The 22,859-nt window shown below is 32.2% G+C and overlaps 3 protein-coding genes across 3 annotated transcripts; all 3 read left to right on the top strand.

Moving 5' to 3' along the window:
- Positions 1–574: 574 nt before the first annotated feature.
- On the top strand, positions 575–5,165 carry LOC120157698 (receptor homology region, transmembrane domain- and RING domain-containing protein 2-like). Its single transcript, XM_039168755.1, has 4 exons — positions 575–984; positions 1,323–1,550; positions 2,710–3,114; positions 4,460–5,165. Exons 1-4 carry the CDS (start codon positions 855–857, stop codon positions 5,026–5,028), a joined length of 1,332 nt encoding a protein of 443 aa, XP_039024686.1. The 5' UTR covers positions 575–854; the 3' UTR covers positions 5,029–5,165.
- An 11,510-nt stretch (positions 5,166–16,675) lies between these two features.
- On the top strand, positions 16,676–18,798 carry LOC120157580 (probable alkaline/neutral invertase D). The gene is made up of 4 exons (XM_039168672.1): positions 16,676–17,145; positions 17,303–17,734; positions 17,828–18,386; positions 18,479–18,798. Exons 1-4 carry the CDS (start codon positions 16,753–16,755, stop codon positions 18,772–18,774), a joined length of 1,680 nt encoding a protein of 559 aa, XP_039024603.1. The 5' UTR covers positions 16,676–16,752; the 3' UTR covers positions 18,775–18,798.
- A 1,792-nt stretch (positions 18,799–20,590) lies between these two features.
- Positions 20,591–21,405, top strand: LOC120157572 (NDR1/HIN1-like protein 6). Its single transcript, XM_039168665.1, has one exon. It carries the CDS (start codon positions 20,596–20,598, stop codon positions 21,364–21,366), a length of 771 nt encoding a protein of 256 aa, XP_039024596.1. The 5' UTR covers positions 20,591–20,595; the 3' UTR covers positions 21,367–21,405.
- The last annotated feature ends 1,454 nt before the right edge of the window (positions 21,406–22,859 follow it).

Here is a 22,859-nt window from a genome sequence, read left to right as displayed (position 1 = left end):
TAAAAATTAAATTTTTATAAACTCATCAAATGATTTTAATGAATAAATATTATTATTTTTTGTTAAAGTCATAGATTCGAGCAGTTGTATAATATTTTTAATAATTAAAAAAACTAATGAACTTTCGTTAGTACTTATAGATTCAATTTTTTTAAATCAAGATAATCAATTGAAAGTTAATGGTATAAACTTTTTCTTATTATATAATCACACTAAACTTAAATGACAAATTATATCCTCTATTGTTCAAATGACTCGAATCCTTAGTTATATTAATAAAAGCTGTGAATTAATATAAACATAATACACGTTAGGATTTATTTAATTAAATATTTAAATGATAATGAAGAAGAAGATGTAAATAGTCTAATAGAAGGGAGAGTCCTTAATATTATTTAGCTTTATTTAATTAAACTTATTTTTCAAGAGATTAGTGTTAATTAAAGAATACTCTAGAGTACATCTGATAAAAGAAATTTAAATATTAAATTAAAAAATATAGTTTAAAGAGTAATTTGTAAATTAAACTATTAGATTATTTTAAAGAATGGAAGAAAGAGACAAGGAGAAGAAGAAGATATTTCGTTTCGGCGATTGTGTTTGAATTAATAGCCAAAAGGAAAGGAAAAATCTAACGAGATCGGAGATTACTGTAATTGAAGCTGCAAATCATCAAATTCTGCGAGAAGAACTAGGGTTTTTTTCTTCTGTTTATCCCTCTATGTCGTATTTCGCTAATGGAAGCTGATGTATCCATTTACTTCTTAACCCTCAATGGAATCATCTTTCTTTCTTTCCACTGAGATTTAGGATTTTTTGGGGATTTTAAAAAAAAATATTTTTTTTCGTTGAAGATGAATGGTGTGGTGGTATTATTGTTACGGCTCCTCTGTTTCTTGGGTGTTTGTTGGATGGCACCAGCTACTGTGGTGCTTATTGGCAACAACGTTACTCTTTCTTTCGACGATGTTGAAGCTAATTTCGGTAAGCTCTTTGCGTTTCTTTTATTTTAATTTCTTTTTGAAGATATGTTTTCATCTTTTCCTGTTTGGTTCCTGAGAAAGTGTGGGAAATTAAAGAAAGAAATGGATCTTTTAGTATTCCAACAGCTCCAAGTTGAATATTTAAGTTATGTATTCATAGTGATTAACTTATTTAATTTGAGGGAATAGGTGATTTATTTTTTTGCTTATATAAACTGTACATGAATGACAAGCTGAAGCAACTTATGTTTGATTGAACTGAAAAGTTGAAGTCCACTGGTGTTGACAATATACTTGAATTCTTGCGTGATGTTTTATTTTGTTGTTGATAATTTTCAGCTCCGCCAGTTAAAGGGTCGGGGAAATGTGGGGTATTATATTTGGCAAATCCTCTTGATGCGTGTTCGGATTTGAGTAATAATGTCGAAAAGGTTTCCAATACTACTTCTCCCTTTGCGCTGATTATTAGAGGAGGATGCAGTTTTGATGAGAAAGTAAGGAGAGCGCAAAAGGCAGGGTTCGAAGCCGCTATTGTCTATGACAATGATGATGGTTTCTTGGTTGCAAGTAATTTCCTATTCCTTTAAAAACACCTTCTCATTTTGAATGATTAAAGTTGTATACTGTACTTTTGCTAAACTTGGTTTTGTAGAAAGACACTTGGGCAGCAATTTAGTGCGAGTATTCCTATTTAAGTGCATAAAACAGACTTCTTTTTTTCTTGTTCTGAATTGATTCTAAAATATCTTTAACAGGATATGCTGATAGAAATAAAATTGTATATCCTATATAATCTGTTTGTCTTCTTGAAACCCTTTGAATTGCCTTTTGACATTAATTTCCAATAAGTCTTGATTGCATCAGTTCCAGGGCTCATTTTTTAAACCTTTTGGACATTTTGACCATTAGCAGTTCTCCTAAGTTCATACTTCATATTGGGTGGATGATAGTTTTTTGTACTTGGTAGTCATTATGCCATATTTTTGTTTTCTTATAGATTCAAACTTTTCCTTCTTGCACTCTGCAATTTATCTGGTCACCGTGATAACATTTCATTCTTGGTTTTGTTTACAGGCATACAATTTTGAGAACAAATTTGAATTTGAATTTTAATTCTATACTTGCCACATCCAAGCAAAACTCAATTGTGTATTTTGTGATTCTTTAAAGCAGTATGCATATTACTCTTAAACAGTTAACTATGGTAACCCTCCATACTTATATCTTCACTACTTTATATTTTCTTCTAGCTGAGTAAATATATTGCACCAGTCAAGCTATAATTGATTTAATCTATCACACCTGTAATTGCAAAAATCATCTTCTCAAGTAACTTTCCAGATGTTGGAATTTACTGTCGTGAAGATACTGTTTTGCTAAAGTATATTAAAAATTACAGAGCGAGTGTGCTTGAAATTAAAGATATGTTATATTGTATAGTGGTGTATTCTTGCTGGATAACGGAAGGCTTTGAAGAAGAGTGAGATTAGGACCAAATCGTTTACCAACATTTCTTTCTACATTTATTAATATGCTTCCATTATTCATTTATATATATATATATATATATATATATATATATATTCCATTCCAAATTTATTTATTACCTTCTCGGTATTCCTTGAGTGGCAGATGTTAGTTTCTGTCTGTCATCATTACTGCTCTGGAACATGTATAATTTTCTATATGGTGCCTCGAAGTTTACCTCGTCATATATTTTTTACAGTGGCAGGGAATGCTTCTGGCATAAAGATACATGCCGTCTTTGTTTCCAAAGCTTCTGGTGAAACACTCAAAAAGTATGCCGGGTCTACTGATATCGAGCTATGGCTAAGCCCTGCTTTTGAAAACTCTGCATGGTCAATCATGGCCATCTCCTTTATTTCTTTACTTGCCATGTCGGCAGTGCTCGCGACTTGTTTCTTTGTACGTAGGCATCACATAAGACAAGAACATCCTCGAACTTCTCGAGTTCGTGAATTCCATGGAATGAGCAAGCGTTTGGTAAAAGCAATGCCTAGCTTGATATTCACTGCTGTCTTGGATGAGAATTCTACTTCAAGAACGTGTGCAATATGTCTTGAAGATTATAGTGTAGGAGAGAAGCTCAGAATTCTTCCATGTTGTCACAGTAAGCTTCTTACAACACTGAAGATGATATTGCTTGCTATATTGTGCTGTTGTAATTTTATTTGTTAATATGCTAATCCATTGTCATTTTGCATATATGTTGCATAGTGATTAAGCTGTCGATCCATGAGACATTTTTTTGGTGGCTATCCTATTTCAGTTCTTGCCCAATGATTTTTTGCTGTTTACAATTGGACAATTCTAGATTCAAATGAAAATGATTGGTTCTTGGTCCGTTTAAATTAGAAGCATCAGATGCTAACAATTCTTGTTTGTTATGTGTTTTCTCTTTGTCCAAATTAAAACTCAAAGAAGGGAATTTAGAGGGTAAATAGATATTACTTCTGAGCATTTCAAATGGACCAGAGAATGTCGTTCTAGACCTTAGTGCTCCTCTATGAATTCAGAATAGCTTTGCTCATCATAAACTCCAAAACTTGAGGTGTTTATTTGATCTACCTTTCTTCTCAAGAACTGTTATATGTTCATATAAAAGAATATTCTTGATTAATTAAAGTTATGATTAATTGGTCCTTTATGTTTTTATCTCTTTCAAAAGTCTCTAAATACACAAGTTATTGCTAGATGGGAAAATGGATTGCTATATATTAGTTACCCTCTAGAGTTTGAATCTGGTTATCACTTGGTACTTGCTAGTCTTAAATCTAATCCGACCTAAAGAAATCCAAGTTACCCATAGATGACAGGTTGCATGCATACATGCACTCACATGTTGATATGCATATAAGTCATAACACATGTTTGCTGTCCCTGATATTTGCACATTCCTTTCTGTTTAAAACACAAATATGTTCTTTGATGATTCAAGATTATTACTATGATTATGCTAAAAGTATGGTTAAACTAATTACTATTGTAATTATGAAATCATTGCCTTCAAATATGATTGACATTTTAAAGTAAGAACTATTTTGAAGCTTAGTGAATCGAGCTTTAAGTTTGACCGTGTTGCCTCATGATGGAAGTCCTTGTGGGTTTAGGCTATATAGAAGTCTTCTTCCAATTAATAGTATCGAAAAATCTTGATGTCAATCTCAGACTTTTTTCTTCTTGCCTTAGAGTTTCCCACTCTGTTTTAGGTTTAAAACCAACCATTCTCTATCTTGTATTAATTTTTTTTCTTATTCTGTATTACGATTTACTGGAATATGAAACAATGCTTCTCTAAGAAGCAGTGTTATCCAGCCAAAATATCATAAGGTTAATAAATTTGCGGTTGTCTATGTTCATTGTCTTTATGGGTTGCTTTACAAAACCAACTCGTAAACACTTTTGTTTTGTTTTTAATTTGCGTATATCTTAATATTTCCTGGCATTTTTTTCAGAGTTCCATGCTTTCTGCATTGATTCTTGGCTGACCACATGGAGAGCATTTTGCCCTGTCTGCAAGCGTGACGCAAGAACCACGGCCGGTGGTTTACCGGCATCAGAAAGTACACCGTTGCTTTCAACGACCCCAAGCTCCGTGTCCTCTGCATTATCATCCGTTCGATCATTAGCATCATCGTCAGCCATACAAATTGCCCCAGCAGCATGGGCATCTCCACCGGCTTCTCAGACTCATTCTCTTGCCAGCCTTCCATATATTCAGCAATCAATTAGGTCCTTCCATCAATCTCCTTCCATGAGCATCTATAGCCAGAGCTCAGTGGACCCTAGGAATGCATCCTCTCATAGATCACGTGGTTCTCATCTGGTTTCGCCTGCCTCATTGAATTACCCATCCTTGTCACCACTTAATGCAAGATACACGTCCCAATATGTTCCGAGCCCAAGCAATGTGTCGCCAAGTTTAATCAGTTCTTCGGGTCACCAGCCGCATCCTCTGCGTCATAGTGGGTCAGCTGCTAGTTTTTCACCGTTTGCATCAGCTCTCTCTCTTCCGGATTGTTAATGAGGTAAGTAAATTATGGGGTGAATTTGGAAGAATGCAATGACATAATTCAGTTCTTTATACGGTGGATTGTGTTCTTATCTAATGTCGAGAATTTAACTTGCCAAATTTGTACATTGTAGTTTTAAAGATTTGTCATTTGTTTTTGGTTTCCCCAAATGATGAGTATATGTGTGTAATGTGAGTAGAGGATTGGAAACATTGTTTTGTCAGTTTTCTTGAATATAGTTTCATCCCAAGGCTTGTGCTTTGTCATGTTGATGTTACTTTTGTATGTTTCTCCTTTCAACTTCTTGAATTTTGATCTATCCTTTTTTTGGAAGCTATCATTTTGAATTGTCATTAAAAATATTTAATTTTTGAAAACATATAATTAAATTATTATACATGTTTTCCAATTTTATAATAACAGTCAGTATTACTGAACAAATAGTAAATATCTACAAATTATAAAAAATTAAGGATTAAGTAATCACATCATATAACTATTAATGTACATAAACTTATAATTTAAAAGAATAAATTAAGATCATATAATAATAGAGTTGAAATTTAATCAAATAATTTTAACAAACGATAAATATAAAAAAATATCATTATTAACGATAAATCATAAATATTAATATGAACATAAAAATATATATAATAATGATTGTTCGTTTAAAAATTGTTCTTACCACAATTCAATTGCGATTTATCTCTGATGATTACAAACATGTAGTAACATCTTTTCTTTTAATTAATCTGGTGTAAGAACAATGCGGTATCTGTTCAAAGATAACGCTAAATCATTTGACACTGAAAGCTCATAGTTTTAATATTTCTGGTGCTCGAACCTGAGACCTCAAGGAATAATAACAAATTTTTTTACTACTAAGATTGCTCGGTTCATACAATACGTAGCAACATCTAGTTTAAGGGTTTAAAGTAAGAATAAATTTATAACATAATCTAATAAATATTACTCGAAGATGTGAACATCCGGTTTAACTTTGAGAAAAGAAAACATGTGTTATAAAAGTAAACAAAAAAATGTACTAAAAATAAATAAAATTATCCACCATTTTTCATACAAAAAGAAATAATAATTAATAAAAAGTATAAGATAATGCAAAATGAAATAATATAAAATTCAGAAAAAATGAGGGAATAAAAAAGAAGAAAAGAGAAAATCAATGATCGACTATTGATATAAGACTGATACTCACCGACAATTAAAAACATGAAGGAAAAAAACTACAATGAAACGGTGCAAAAGAGATGAGGATGGAAAGCCGTTAGAATTTTTAGGGCTTAATAATATTATAGTTAATCAAGGGACATTGAGATGAAAGAGATGCCAAATTAAGTGGTCAATTTTTTATGGCTTAAGTATACAAAAGGTGTCTAATCTATGTCTGTTTTTTTAATTTAGTGCCTAATGTTTATTGCATTTCAGTTTGGTGTCTAATATTTCATTTCGTTATTCATTTAAGTGTACGGTCCGTCAACATCATTAATTTCCTCGTTAAGTGATATATGTCATAATCTGATAATTTTAAAAAATTAAAATTATATATATATATTTTAAAAAGAAAACACAAATTTTGAAATAAACTCAAAACTTTGAAAACCTTCATTTCAACTCCTAAACCCACACCAGCCTTCACCTTTTTCCGTCGACGAAGCTCCACCCGATCTCCCCTCCTCTCGGTGACCAAAACCCCATAAAATCGTGACCAATCGACGGTCAATCAATGACAAATCAGCATTTTATACCCCGTGAACCCTAGGATGAAAAGCACGATCCCACGAGATTCCGATGGCCAATCTACCTTCGATCGGTCACGATTTCATGGGGTTTTGGTCAAGGGGAGGGTAGGTCGGGTGGAGCTTCGTCAACAGCAAAAGTTGACAACCGACGTGGGTTTAGGGGTTGAAATGAATATTTTCAAAGTTTTGGGTTTATTTCAAAATTTGTGTTTTCTGTTTAAAATATATATATAATGTTATTTTTTTTAATTTTAAATATATATTTTTTAAATTATCAAGTTGTGACACGCGTCACTTAACAGCCAAACTTAACGGTCCCTCACGGCTTGACTCATTTTGAGTAACGGAATGAAACTTTAGTCACTAAACTGAAACGAAATAAACGTTAACTAATTGGAAAAAGAGGCATAGGTTGAGCACCTTTTGTATACTTAAGCCGTTTTTTCTTAGTGTGTTCAAGCAAGGTGTAGGATAATGTTGTATTTAGTTCAATACAATAATTAACGAATGGTTAATTGAAGAAAGGATTTGCGTTGCAGGTAAGGTATAGGATAATGTTGTATTCAGTTTAATATGATAATTATCGAATGCAATAAAGGATATTTGAAAACCATTAGTCAACTTTCCCAAAGGATTGGAACTATGCAGAGAGATCACTCGGAATTTTTAGGAAGCTGGGGAAAATGGCTTTTTAAATCATGATGCGAGCCACCTCAAGGAAATATCAACATACTTCAAAGCAGAAGAAAAATATGTCTATGTTGGTTTGGATTACACATTTTAAGATAGAACATGTTCATGACCAAAATATGCCTGGTCTAATCTTCTTTCGTCTCAACTCCATACAGACCGCTTCCGTGGTCGGAATTCCCGGCATGATCAACCTTGTCACGACTGCCAACTGTGCGAGGTTCATCGTCTTTACGAATAATAATCATAGGTACGACCATCATGATCATCATCGCAACAACAAAGAAAATTATGAAGAACACTCCGATGCCAACTATTGAGTTGAAAAGTCCCATAAACAATGGTACTTTAACCGTTTTCTTTTCTGTTCTTCCTTGTCTATATCCTTCAAGGAATGTGATTTGAGACCCCTGATCCTCATCATCAAGGCTTCCAATACCAATAACCTACCGTATCGACAAAAAAGAAAACTCTAATATTGTCTTGTATAAATCTTTCTTATAATAATTACACACTAAAAAGCTAGCAGCTAAAAATGTTATGAACAACTCTACTCAAGAATGTATACCAATCGAGCTCGCCCATAGTTGAAATGCAACTCATCTATAAACACATTTTGAAAAAATATATTGAAACTCAGTTGCTTAGTTGAATAAATAAACATGAACATACCGAAAATGCATCAGTTCACTTACATTACTACCCAAGACCATCATGCATTTATCTCTAACATGATATTAATACAATATTTTCACCTCTTATATTTTCCTCTTTTGTTCCACCATCATACGATCACTTCTCAAATCATAATTGCACCCCCTTTTTCCCTCCTATCAAACTCATTTTTACCCTCTACTTTGATTGTGAAAATTAAGAGTTATGGGACAATATTTGAACAAATAAACTTTGTTAAAGGATCAATTTCAGCCTTTTTCCTTGCATATAAGCATCATCACAATGTGTTAACAATTTCCATTAGCTAATTATAACTAAGCTGGCCATGATAGACAATCATAATTAAGATGGTCATATCGATGTCGACGATGTACAAGAATCAACACGGCACATATGATAAATTATGCTAAAATAAGAATTAAAACAAGAATCAACACAACACAATCATAATTAAGATGGTCATATCGATATCAAGGATGTACAAGAATCAACACAACATGATCTTGGGATAATACAATTCATACTCTTGAGCATATTTGAGATATCTCAGTTTTCTCATAATTACTTTTCAGAGATTTTTCATAATGACAATATCTTTGTTTCAATCTTTCGTTGAACATTTAAACTTATCTTTATTGATAGTCTTCAATCATCTTCCCTAGTTATATAAGGGAATGCATTTTCAAAGAATGAGATATTATTTGATTTCGTTATCGTGTTCTTGTGAATCTCAGGATTGTTTGATTCATACACAAGATGTTGATGTATCTTGTTATAATCTACATAGCCAATATAATACAACGATTTGAGATTTTGTTTATTTTGATGATGAGATCATTATCTTTACAAGACACCCCTATATTTTAAAGTAATTGTAGAAAGATTTTCTACATTTCCATAACTCATATGGTGTCTTTTCAGTTTTTCCTCGAGAACCTTATTTAAAAGGTAATTAGCTGAAAAACAGCTTCACCTCACATGTTCTGTGATAACCCAGAATTTCTTAGCAGTATGTTCATCATTTCATTTTTAAGAATTAATTCTTCCGCTTTGCTACCCCAATGATTGTGTCACTTTATGAATAATATCATGTTGTGCATAGTATTGACCAATTAATGGTTCAATTTAGTCACCACCATTGTCACTTCTTATCATCTTAATGATTTTATTAAGTTGGTTTTAACTTTGAATGTATAGATAATAGATTTCTCTATAGTTTCACCTTATTTATTCCTTCTTGTTTGTAAAAGTATATCATGTAAACACATTATTACGTTAGGAATCCAATTTCAAAAATAAATTTACTTTCAAAATATCACTTTACAAACATATCGAGATTTAAAAAAAATATTGATTTATTTTTTTATTTCAAAATAGAATCTTATTTGATTCACAAGAAAATAAATTCAATTTATTTCCTTTTAAAAAACAGAAAAATAAATCAAACAATTTGTTTCAATTTATTTATTTTTACAAAATAGAAAAATAAATCAAACGATTTATTTTCTTTTACAAAACAATAAAATAAAGATTTGTTTCAATTTATTTCCTCTTACAAATTAGGAAACTAAATCCAATGATTTATTTTCTTTTTACAAAATAGGAAAATAAATTTAACGATTTATTTCCTTTTTTTCAAATTTTCTTTTACATATCAGAATTATACAAGATTCTTAGGAAAATAAATGTATTGATTTATTTTCTTTTTCAAAATAGGAAAATATATTCTACGATTTATTTCCTTTTATAGATAAGAATCATGTGAGATTCTCAAAAAAATAAATTCAACAATTTATTTTCTTTTGCAAAATTGGAAAATAAACCCAATGATTTATTTCCTTTAAAAATAGAATCATATAAGAAAATAAATTTAATAATTTATTTCTTTATTTAAGATTCCCAAGAAAATAAATTTAAAATTTTATTTTCTTTAATAAAATAGAATCATTTTAGATTCTCAAGAAAATAAATTTAACAATTTATTAACTTTTACAAAATAGAATCATTTAAAATTATTAAGAAAATAAATTTAACAATTTATTTCTTTTTAAAGGATAGAATCATCCACGATTCTCAAGAAAATAAATTCAGCAATTTATTTTCCTTACAAAGTTATAATCTATTTTCTAATAATCACAAGGAACTAATCATTTGATTTTAATTTTCGCAATCTAATAATCGAAATGAACTAATAATTTGATTTTACTTTTGACAACACAATAATAAAAAACCTTGGATTAAACTTTAAATCTGTTTGTATCTACAAAATTTCTCAAAAGAAATTTTTAGTACAATAATAAAATTTATTGTGTTTCCAAAACACAAACAATAATTATTATAGCATTTAATAATAATTATAAATACCAAATGTATTCTTTGTTCATGCCATATTTAATATTCCATATTAATAGGCCAAAGGTTATATGGTAATAATACGATAAAAACAATATCACGAATAATATCATTCTTAATGCTCACGTGTACTTTTACTGGCGAAATCTTACTATAATGATATTCCCCAATAATACTATAATACATAAGGAATCACATTGATTCTTTAATTGCTCTATATTTATAGGCAATAACCACATATGGAATTTTTTCCCATAACCAAAAAATCACATTTATTCTTTTGTTTGCGAAAAAGGGAAATTACCATGTGATTGTCACCATGCGTTAATCACAATGCATTTGTGTATTTCACAAGTTGGTTCATGCGTGAGTTTGCAAAACAATTTTCAAAAAACTCATGTACCATTGCGCATATTCAAATCAAACACGCTTATTTTCGATTTTTTATTATCGAACAGAAACAATGATTCAAACTTAGTAACCAACATTATTTTAACAACAATTTCTATTAAATAGATTTGATCACTTTAAAATTAAGCAAACCTATTAAAACGACAGGATAAATCCCACAAATGAATTTATTTGTTTTTCATGATTTCCCCATGATTTTTGAATTGTCTCGGATTTTTCAGAAAAGTAGAATATAGAATATGTCTTAAGATTGTTAGATGAATAACAATCCGAGACAATAAAACGAAATAATAATTAAAAAAATTAATAAAATACATTAATTTGTACCATGGTGTCATGCCACCTTCAACGCATGTTATACTAAATAATTGGTATTTAGCAACAAAACCAAATACAACCAAGAAACTTATTCTTAAATTCTTTCCATGGTGATTCAACAAATTGTGACAAAGGACAATCAACACTTCGGTAGGATCTCGTCGTAAAATTCATGTATATGAAGTATAAAATCAATGATTGAAAATGAGTTGAGGTCTACATCTACGTAGTTTCCTTAAGATAAATTTGCGGTCACACCTTAATGCTTGAGATCTTTGGTCGTATGTCTCCCAGGATACAACAATGAGATGATCAGCACACAGTAGCACAACTGTCGAGATCATGAACTATTCCTTGTCTTCTCCTATCACCAAAACTAGAGGAAAAAATTATTTTGAATTTGTTTTTGAGTTGTTTTTTTAATTGTTTTTAACCTAATAGGTTATCACGGTATTTATAGAGATTTCACATTGTGAACAATTGGAAATTTTTGACCTAATGAAGCATTAATGAGAATCAAACAATTAAACAATTTCCAAAATTATTGTTTTGATTAAAATAACATTTTAATATTTATCCTTTTAATTTCAAAACAAATTTTGAAAAAATACTCTCTATTTGAGGAAAACATGTCACATTTGAGTTAAAATATACGTAAGCCCACAAAGAGCTAGACCGGTTCGGACATTCACGTTACCCATATTGTGCACGTCTCCACATTAACGAACCAACAATTGGTTCCACATTTTCCTCAACAATGTTTGGATCAATTTCTCTTTCAAAGCTCCAAAATTATAATAAAAAAAAGCAAACAAAAGTTTGTATCCATAGATTGAATCACAAGTCATTACATAAAAATCGAAAGTACACCACGTGTATCATTTATTTTTAAGAGAAAGAGTCATAATATTCTTCTTTATCGTTTAATTTGTCAAGATTATACCAAGAAGTGTTACACATCATTAATTCGTACACATACTTTAGTTTGAATTCTTTAATTCAAAAAGAGTTATGTCATTATCATATTTACCCTTTCCTTGTTTCTTTTAGTTTTACCTCTTTTCTTTCAATTCTAGTTTATTGATTATTGATATTTAGGGTTTGGATTTTAGACTCAACTCAAGCATAGATCCTATGTTCGATACCTACAAATTATAACCGTTCATAGTTCTTCTCCCCTAAGTTCTATCTTTTGATTTACAATCCTTGTTTAGTTCTCTTTTAGTTGTTGGAGAATTAAAATATATCCTTTGTTCTTAATTTTAAGAGAAAATAATCTCAGTGACCGAAAATGTCTTATAATATACGATTTTAACCAAGTTTTTTTGGATTTGCCAAAATGACCAACAAAATCGCAACGCGATCTTAAATTCGCAACGCGAACTCTAATTTTTCAACTCAGTTTCCAAATTCGCAACGCGATTTTGCGATAGTCCAAGTTCGCGTTGCGATTTTCCAAAATTTTCTCTAAAAAGATAGTATCCGCGCGGACGTGTCGAAGACACGTATTACCACGACCACGACCACGACCACGAGACGGCGGCAGCGGCGGTGCGCGAGAGTCCCCTTGTTCTCTTCCACTCAACAAGTAAGTGGGAAATCCAAGCCTTAAATACCCATTCCCAATAGTGTTTCCAATACTATGTGGGATTGAACATTGCCAACACTTGGGAATCTTTTATACTATCGCAACACATTCTTTATTGTTTCAAACTAAGATCTTACAAATGGCTTGGGAATCTTTTACACTATCACAACACATTATTTATTGTTTCAAACTCCACGTGAATTTGGAATAGTTAAAATGTAAACTTATTTTGGATTTTTCACTATCGCAACAACACATTTTAACTATCGCAACACATTTTAACTATCGCAACACATTTTTCAAAATCGCGTTGCGAATTTGGAAACTGAGTTGAAAAATTAGAGTTCGCGTTACGAATTTAAGATCGCGTTGCGATTTTGTTGGTCATTTTGGCAAATTCAAAAAAGTTAGTTAAAATCGTATATTATAAGGCATTTTCGGTCACTGAAGTTATTTTCTCTAATTTTAAATATGTTAATCAATAATTCACCAAACAATTCCAATATTAAGAGTGTTATTTTATTAAAGATCTCATATTTAAACAATATCTATAGAGTGCGTCTATTATTGACGGTTGAAACATAAAACGATTAATGCATTAACTTGGGAAGCTTCGTTGAGGGCTGGCCGTAGAGTGGAAGTCAATCTTTATGCCTACTGGGTGGACGAAGCTAAACACGGATAGCGAGCGACAACCTATGACCGAGTTAGCTTCCTGTGGAGGTATCATTCGCGATTAACATGGGAGATGAATGTCGGGTTTTACAAAGCCGACCGGTTGTTGTTCGATTCTGGATGCGGAACTGTGAAGTATTTATTTTGGATTAAACATTGCGTAGGAAATAATCTACAAAGAATTGTGGTAGAAATCGATAGTAAAGACGCGTTGTCGATACTCGAACGAGGATGGGGATCAAGGAGACTTCAGTGATGGTGTGACATATTCTTGATTTCATACCATAATAAAATCTATAATTTCGATATGTTTCGTGAAAATGTAATAAGATAGCTGATGGATTAGTTAGTTAGCATAGAAATTACCGTTTGAAACTCAGACGTTCTGGGAACCACCAATTTTCTCTTACGTAATAAAAATATATATTAAATGAATACTGCCTTATAATTATTTTAGATTATTTAAAAACTAAATAATCAAATAAATGCATTTATAGAGATTTCTTGAGTGTATGATAAAGTACACAAATGATCATTAATATATATTAGAATATATTTTAGCTTCAAAATTATAAAGTAATCATTAAATTTTATCAAACTATTATAAAATAATTTTTAAACAACTTTTCAAATTTTAATGAAAAAAATTATTTTAATATAATTTAATAATAATTACTTATATACTTTAACCTTGATTGTATCAAACTATTTTTTATATATTATATTTATTTTATGAGAGTATTATTTAGACTGCTGATACTTTTCTGTTTTGGGTTAAGTAGATAAGAATAAAGGTAACGTGTAAAATTAAAATTAAAAAGAATAAAATAACTTTTTTCGATATTAAAAATATTCTTTTTTATCATAAAGCGATAAAGATTGAAAGACTTAAAGTACTCTGAAAAAGGATAAATACAACAGATACTACCTACTAAATAAAGTTGACCAATTTGCCAAATCAGCAACTAGAGCCGTATCCAAACCCTGTCGTTTTGTAAAGCGTGGACATTTAACACACACTTTCACCGGCTATTACCGGTTAACTATCCCCCTTTTTTATGTTCTTACAAAAGCAAAAGGCAGTGGAAGAGTAGTCGTACGGTTGTTATTATTACTACAAATACAATTTTTAAAATTTGGGTAAACTACACCAATGATCACTAGTATTTGGGTAAATATTCGTTCTCATTATTGATGTTTAAAAAGTCACAAATCGGTCACTTGCATTATCGTTTGTTACAAAATGATGACTAATGTTATCGTTTGTTACAAAATGGTCACTCGACATAAACAGACGTCAACAAATCGTTATTACAGTAACAGAATACTGACGTGACATGTTCAACCAACTAACTCAATATGTTTGACCGACTGTTTGACTATTCTTTTTTCTTCTTCTTCTTCCTCTTCCTCCTCCTAAAAGTACTCCTTTGGTCACCTCAATGCCTTTATCTAAATTTACTCCACTTCCGATGAAATACATCACATTCTTAACTTTCTCAACAACACTAAACCTCCCTCCATTTTCATTCCTGGAACTTTTTAAAGCTTTTGACCCATACCATACTGCTTTTCTAAATGAACTACATTAAGCAATTCACTAGCCAAAAACTTCTTCCCAAAATATGAGTTTGGCCTGAACTCAAAACTTTTCATCCTCAACTCCTCTTCCTCTTCCATAGTTTCTAGTTACTAATGATATGGTAGCAATCTCAATGATTACCTCACTTCATACAAACCCTAAAAAATGCAATTATAACATCAATTCTTCGTGTAAAATTATAACTTTGCATAAAAAAATTGATTTAAAGAATCTCAACTTCCTTTCAAAACCCATAGTTCCCCATGTGAAGAACATAAGGAAAAAAACTTTAACATTCACTAGGTCGCTGTTTTCGGTACTCAATCATTTGAATACTATAATCTTTTCTAACAAAAGCAATTAAAATAGAAGATCAATAAAAATGTAAACAATTGGAGAAACTCCAACTGAACATATTCTTTATTTTAAGTAGTGGAAAAGCTCATTAAAAAGGAATAAAGTTAAAAAAAAGAAGCATTAGCATATTACCAGTACCAGAATGTTGATGAGAAAGAAGATGCTTGTGTTTAGAAATTTAGGGTTTTAGTGAGTTGAGAATGAAACCAAAGATTTTGCTTCTTGGTAGAATAAATGAAATCTGGTTGTTTCACTGGAAGTGGAGTAAATTTAGATAAAGGCATTGAAGTGACCAAAGGAGCAGCTCTAGGAGGAGGAGGAGGAAGAAGAAGAATAAGAGTCAAACGGCCGGTCAATCATGATGAGTCAGCTGGTTTAATGTGTCACATCAGTATTCTATTATTATAGTAACGATAATGACTATTAACATCAAGTGATCATTTTGTAACAAACGATAACGTTAGTGATCATTTTGTAACAAACGATAACGTTAGTGACCGATTTGTGACTTTTCAAACATTCGATGTGAAAACGAACATTTACCCAAACATTAGTACCATTGGCGTAGTTTACCCTTAAAATTTTTTGTTCTCAAAATTCTCCTCTTTCAGCTCTATAAATATCATATCTTCGCGCGCAGCATGTCTTTTCTTCTCTTTTTTTGTTTTCCTTTCTCCGGCCATTTCCGGAGAAATATTCTGTCCTTTATCTCTCTTGGGAATTGCTAGAGATTTTACTTTCCCCACGTATTTGCTTCCTTAAAAGGTTTCCTTTTATTTCCTTTTAATTGATATGAAGCTCTGGGTGTTTTGATTTGTTTCGTTTATGTTTTGGTTCTGCTTTTCTTATACAGGTGGCTTGAATTTTATTGTTTCTTACGTTTTTAGTTTTTTTTCCACCATGTTTTTTGTTGGTTTTTCTCGGTATGCATGATGCATCTTAATCTGCTTACTTAAATTCTTTTAACCTTATATATAATGCAGTAATAGATTCTTGTAATGAGCACTCCCTAATCCTTGTGTAATGATATGATGATGATTGTGGGGTAAAAGTTTAGTTTATCTTTACTTGATTTTGTTTTCTGTTCTATTACAAAAAGGAAAATGTTTATAGAATGGAGAACAAGGCAAGCCTTTTGTTTCATCAGCTTTATAAATGAAGTCTTAGCATTTCAGTTTACATATAAGCATGTTTCTTTGCTATTAGATCATTATTGTCATCTAAAATATCTGGGGACCTAATCCTTTCATCCTTCCTTTCTTGAACAGTGAATCTCTTGTTCTGAAACTTGAGAGTTTTACTTTTGTGCAGTTTAGACATAGAAATGGATGGGGCTAAACCGATGGGAATTAGAAATGTGAGCTCAATTTGCTCACTTACCGAATTGGATGATCATGATCTCTCACGCCTCCTTGAAAAGCCAAGGCTTATCAATAACATAGATAGGCAAAGATCATTTGATGAAAGGTCACTCAGTGAGCTCCCCATGCTTCGAGTAAGAGGGAGTTATGACAATTTTGACAGCATGCCCTCACCCGGTGTGAGGTCGGGTATCGATACTCCGGCTTCTTGGGACGGAAACTCATTAGATCCACACCCCATCGTGGCTGAAGCATGGAAGGCTCTCAGGAGGTCTTTGGTGTATTTCAGAGGCCAACCAGTCGGTACCATTGCCGCCTACGATCATGCATCAGAGGAAGTATTGAACTACGATCAGGTAAAGTTCTCATGAGATAGTAATATTGAAATTGAGGAGAACTTGAAATATTGTATTATTTTTAATGCTGAAAATCTATGGTAATCTGGTCAGGTATGATATTGAAAATTTCCAGTACTGTTTGCTTCATGATTAATAAACTCTTGACTTGTTTCAGGTTTTTGTTAGAGATTTTGTACCCAGTGCTTTGGCTTTTCTGATGAACGGAGAGCCTGAGATAGTTAAGAACTTCCTCTTGAAGACACTACAACTTCAAGGGTGGGAGAAAAAAATAGATAGATTCAAGCTAGGAGAAGGTGTAATGCCAGCTAGCTTCAAAGTTCTTCTTGACCCTGTACGTAAACTGGACACGCTCGTCGCAGACTTTGGGGAGAGCGCCATTGGAAGAGTTTCCCCTGTTGACTCTGGATTCTGGTGGATCATTCTGCTCCGTGCATATACAAAATCGACCGGGGATTTGTCTCTAGCTGAGAGACCCGAGTGTCAGAAAGGGATAAGGCTTATACTTATGCTGTGTCTGGCAGAAGGATTTGATACATTTCCTACACTTCTCTGTGCTGATGGATGCTGTATGATCGATCGGAGAATGGTAAATAAGCCTTGTATTCTTAATCTGTGCTGAATGGGAATAGGTATTTTCGTATGTATTTTACAGAAATGATGGTGTGAACTTATTTCACAGGATGTTTATGGTTATCCTATTGAAATTCAAGCCCTTTTCTATATGGCTTTGCGCTGTGCATCGATGATGCTGAAGCAAGACAGCGAGGGAAAAGAGTGCATCGAAAGAATCGAGAAGCGTTTGCATGCCTTGAGTTTTCACATGCGCAATTACTATTGGCTCGATTTTCAACAACTAAATGATATTTACAGATACAAAACTGAGGAGTATTCTCACACAGCAGTGAATAAGTTCAACGTCATTCCTGATTCCATCCCTGACTGGATATTTGACTTCATGCCGATGCGCGGTGGATACTTCATCGGGAATGTTAGTCCTACAAGGATGGATTTCCGATGGTTTTGTTTAGGCAACTGTATGGCGATTCTATCTTCTCTTGCAACTCCAGAGCAATCAATGGCTATCATGGATCTTATTGAATCCCGGTGGGATGAGCTTGTTGGAGAAATGCCTTTGAAAATAACTTATCCTGCAATAGAAAGTCATGAATGGCGAATTGTCACCGGTTGTGACCCTAAGAACACGAGATGGAGTTATCACAACGGAGGATCTTGGCCAGGTATGACCCCTCCTCTGATCGTATAAGAAAGGATAATCTTTGTGATCTTCACGTTTACTTTGATGTATAACAGTTATTGATCGCTTACGCAGTGCTTCTGTGGCTGCTAACTGCTGCTTGCATCAAAACCGGAAGGCCGCAAATGGCAAGACATGCGATTGATCTTGCGGAGACACGTTTGTTGAGAGACGGCTTTCCGGAATACTACGACGGAAAACTGGGGAGGTTCATAGGGAAACAAGCAAGGAAGTATCAGACATGGTCGATAGGTGGATATTTAGTGGCGAAAATGATGCTAGAGGATCCATCACACTTGGGGATGATATCTTTGGAAGAGGACAAACAGCGGAAGACGTTGATGAAGAGATCATCTTCCTGGAATTGCTAACCATGATTGGGTTGGGACTAGGGAGATCCCATTGTACCACTATTCTTTGGCCTTTGCCTATTTACTATTTTTATCAAATGTATGATAAAACCTTCTATCATATCACTTCCAATTCAACTCAATTTTTAATGCCATTATCTTGATACCATATTATGATTGATTATTTTTTTGTATAGATAGTGTAAAATTTATTTTACATAATTTATTTATTTTAATTTAAATTTCAGTATTTATACTTTTATAATCTAAAATTCTAAATCCTAAGCCTAAACCCTAAAATCTGAATATGGTTCTTAAAATATAAAATAAGCATGTACGTGTAAACTTTATTTTACACCGTTTCTATATCAAATAATTTTTTATTTTACCAACAGGAGTTGGTTCAAGTGGTAAGCAACTTGATATCGTTTAAGCAATGTCTCAAGTTAGAGTCTTTGTGTATGTAGAAAATCCCTGCCGGGAGACTCACCCACCAAAACTAAGTGTGCGACCTGGATCGGTTCAAATTAATCATGACTAAACCTTAGAATTTGAGGGAAACCAGAATAATAATAATAATAATAATTTTCTATTTTAAAATATATATATATCAATATACCTTGATTTGAAAGCCTAGAAGTAGGGAAATATATTTAAGGGTGAACTATTTATTTGATATATGTCTATTAATTATTTTCTGTTTTTGTTACTCAATTATTTTTAAAATTATGTTTATATTATGTTTTGGTTATATTTTGGTCATCTGTCATTAAAAAATTAACGGTGATAATGATGCATCATCATAAAGTATGATCATGTCAGTATTGAAAAATAAAAAATATCACTTCACTATCGCTATTAATTTTTTAACAACGTGTGATCAAAATAGAACCAAAACGTAACGTTAAGTGTGATTTTTATAATAAAGATAATAAATAAAAACATAATAATACATCCACATGATTCAAACGAAGATTAGAGATTTAATATTTAAAAATTATTAAAAGAATAATATTTTGATTTATGTAGATTGAAATTCGAGTTAATTCATTATGTTAAAAATCTTGTTTTGTTAATATTTATTTAGGTAAATGAATGAAAGCAACTTTGAGTTGTTTTTATTTTTTTAATCATTTTCAAGAAAATTAACCAAACACGTTTTGACTGTTAACTTTTTGAAAAGTAGTAAATAACTATTAATGTGTAAAACGAATGAAATGAGGTTTTTATCTAAAGTATGATGTATTTGTCGAATATAATGTTATCCTTTAGAGAAGTACTTTGGGTTACGATTGTTAGAATACTTGTAAATCTAGAAACTAACCTTTCTTCTTCTTCTTGGGAAATATTCAAAATGTGATCATAAAATAATAGTGCCAATATGACACGTGAGAAGAAAACTAACAAGGATGAAATCATAAAGCTTAACATTTGTCTCTCCTTACATACCCGATGACGGTCTTTCCACCTACTAACATTCACGGCGGCTTTGATCAACAAATGTTTTCTTTCCATTTTTCAACACCCATCTCTCAACGTCCCAATACTTCAACACTTTTAACCCATGATATATTATGGATGTGTTTTGGTTAAATTACTGAGTTCAAAGATTATTAAAGCGGCGAGACATTGAATTTTCCTTGCAATATGAATGCGAACTATTAGGTGAAGATTGGAACGGAACCACAAAACTTTATCTCTGACAAACAAAATTATTAAGTCAAATAAAGGAAGCTTCTATCTTATGACTTGATCAACCGTCCCTTGTCCTTCCTTTATATAAATTCTATTTCTCTCAAGGCTAGCTTTCCATATGGTCTGCTGCCGAATTCATAGTCATCGATGGCGGATCAACAGAGAATCCATCCCGTCTCCCACGTCGAAACGCCTCCACAAGCCTCTCCGACTGCCCCCTTGGTTCCCGTAGGCTCCACGAAATCCGACCACGTTAACCCTGGCCAAGAGCATCAACCCGACAACTCCCATGGCACTGCTCCTGTTAACCATACGAGGACTCCCAAGAAAAGAAGAAGCTGCTGGTGCAGGTGCTTGTGTTGGACACTGTCTATTCTCTTGCTCCTAATCGTCATTATAGGGATCATCGTCGGCATCTTATTCCTCGTTTTCCGACCGAAGCTGCCGGATTATTCCATCGACGGTCTGGAGGTAACGCGGTTCAATCTCAGCTCCAATTCTAGCTTGTCTGCTAGCTTCGATGTTAACATCACCGCCAGAAACCCCAACAGAAGAATCGGAATATATTACGAAGGAGGTAGCCGTATAACCGTACGGTACAACGAAACCCAACTGGTGCAAGGGTCAATACCAAAATTCTACCAAGGTCATCGGAACACGACCGTGATTGTTGTGCCGATGTCGGGACAAATCCAGAACGGTACCGCCTTGCTGGCGTCGCTGCAACAGCAGCGGCTGCAGACGGGGAACATACCTTTGTTGCTGAGGGCCAGACAACCTGTGAGGGTTAAGCTTGGGAGCTTAAAGCTGCCGGAAATGAAGTTCACGGTTCGGTGCCGGCTAGTGGTGGATGCTTTATCCGCTAACAATGCCATCAGAATTTCAAGAAGCAGCTGCAGGTTTAGGTTTAGGCTTTAGACCTCGAGTTTCTTCACTGCTTGGAATATTACTTTATCCATATTTTTTACATGCATTTTTATTTTCTTTAACTTTTCATAAAAAAAATGGAGGATTTTTACGAGGTTTTGTCCTCCATTACTTCTATACTATAAACTTTGGCTTCTTGGTACCTATGTATACGTAATACCTATTCTATTTATTCCCTAATCCATAAATCTTTTGTCAATTCAATATTTGAAAGTTACGAGTAGAGAAATATTAGATAATTAAAATAAGTTAAAATATAACATTAATAATTAAATGATGAAAACAAAATAACGTCAATAATTAGATGGTTAGATACATAATTTATCTTCAATAGTATTTTGGACCTCATTAATTTTTTTTTATAAATTATAAATTGAATTTTAATCATCCTAGAGGAGAGGGGGGACTATAGGGGAATGAAAGGCAGTCCTGAATGTAAAACCTATAATCTAAGAAAATATGATAAAACAAATATGAACAATTTGATCACCCGATTAGATATACTTATTAATCTTATTTTGATTACATTTTATTGTATCGATTACATATGTGAAATACAAAATTTAAGAAAAAATGTAAAATAAGGTCCATCAATATTATTTAATATAAAATTTATCCTATTATTTTTAAATTTTAGGAATAAATCTTAAAAACTAAGGTAAATTACGTATTTAGTACTTAAACTATCAGTTTTGATTTTAGTACCTAAACTTTCAAAAAGAAATTCAAAATCATACATAATATTTAGTTTTTGTTTCATTTAATTAGTACCTCGTTGTTAAAAACTTAACGTGTTTAGTACCTAAATTATCAGTTTTAGTACCTAAACTTTTGAATTTTTTTCAAAACTTAATGTTAAATTTTGAACGGTGTACTAAAATGAAACAAAAACTAAACTTTAGGCATGGTTTTAAAAAAACTAAAAGTTTAGGTACTAAAACGGACCAAAACTGATAGTTTAGATACTAAACGCATAATTTACCCTAAAAACTATTAGTACTCTCATGAAAGATTGATCGTCACTTAAATATGTTTGAATAACCCGGTTTAACTATAAATTTAAATGGTGCTTTTATAGGTGTACTTGTGTTCTTTCGTGAAATTAAATTGAGTTTCCGAGCATGTACTGATTGTTTAATGTGAAACGATGTCTTTATCCTTACATAAATAATTGGCTGTGTTTCTTAACCTTCGAAGTTTTCCGTAGTTTGTTACTCATATGTTCTTACGATGCATGATTAATATTGTATTGTATGTTAAAAATATTTTATTTGATAATTTTTGTAACATCTTTAATACCGGGTTAGTGACTAAATTGTTAAATTTCAGAACTTGATGATTAAAGTAGAATAATTGATTAGTTCAAGGACTTATATGAAAAATATTGTGTAGGATTGAATTGCCAAGAAGAAATAATAAAATGACAAAATGATCATTTGCAAGGAAATAATTAAATTATGTTATGGTTATATATTAACCCACGT

Source organism: Hibiscus syriacus, unplaced genomic scaffold (assembly GCF_006381635.1).
Source record: "Hibiscus syriacus cultivar Baekdansim isolate YM2019G1 unplaced genomic scaffold, ASM638163v2 tig00111273_pilon, whole genome shotgun sequence".
Classification (NCBI taxonomy): domain Eukaryota; kingdom Viridiplantae; phylum Streptophyta; class Magnoliopsida; order Malvales; family Malvaceae; genus Hibiscus; species Hibiscus syriacus.
This window is presented reverse-complemented; position numbering and strand designations above follow the sequence as displayed.

Bases quoted from the DNA above. Each gene is read 5' to 3' on its own strand.
- LOC120157698 (XM_039168755.1), top strand. From the start codon at position 855: ATGAATGGTGTGGTGGTATTATTGTTACGGCTCCTCTGTTTCTTGGGT. The intron at 1,551-2,709 runs GTAATTTCCTAT...TATTTTTTACAG, and splicing joins TGATGGTTTCTTGGTTGCAA to TGGCAGGGAATGCTTCTGGC. The intron at 3,115-4,459 runs GTAAGCTTCTTA...CATTTTTTTCAG, and splicing joins AATTCTTCCATGTTGTCACA to AGTTCCATGCTTTCTGCATT.
- LOC120157580 (XM_039168672.1), top strand. From the start codon at position 16,753: ATGGATGGGGCTAAACCGATGGGAATTAGAAATGTGAGCTCAATTTGC. The intron at 17,146-17,302 runs GTAAAGTTCTCA...GACTTGTTTCAG, and splicing joins AAGTATTGAACTACGATCAG to GTTTTTGTTAGAGATTTTGT. The intron at 18,387-18,478 runs GTATGACCCCTC...TCGCTTACGCAG, and splicing joins CAACGGAGGATCTTGGCCAG to TGCTTCTGTGGCTGCTAACT.
- LOC120157572 (XM_039168665.1), top strand. From the start codon at position 20,596: ATGGCGGATCAACAGAGAATCCATCCCGTCTCCCACGTCGAAACGCCT.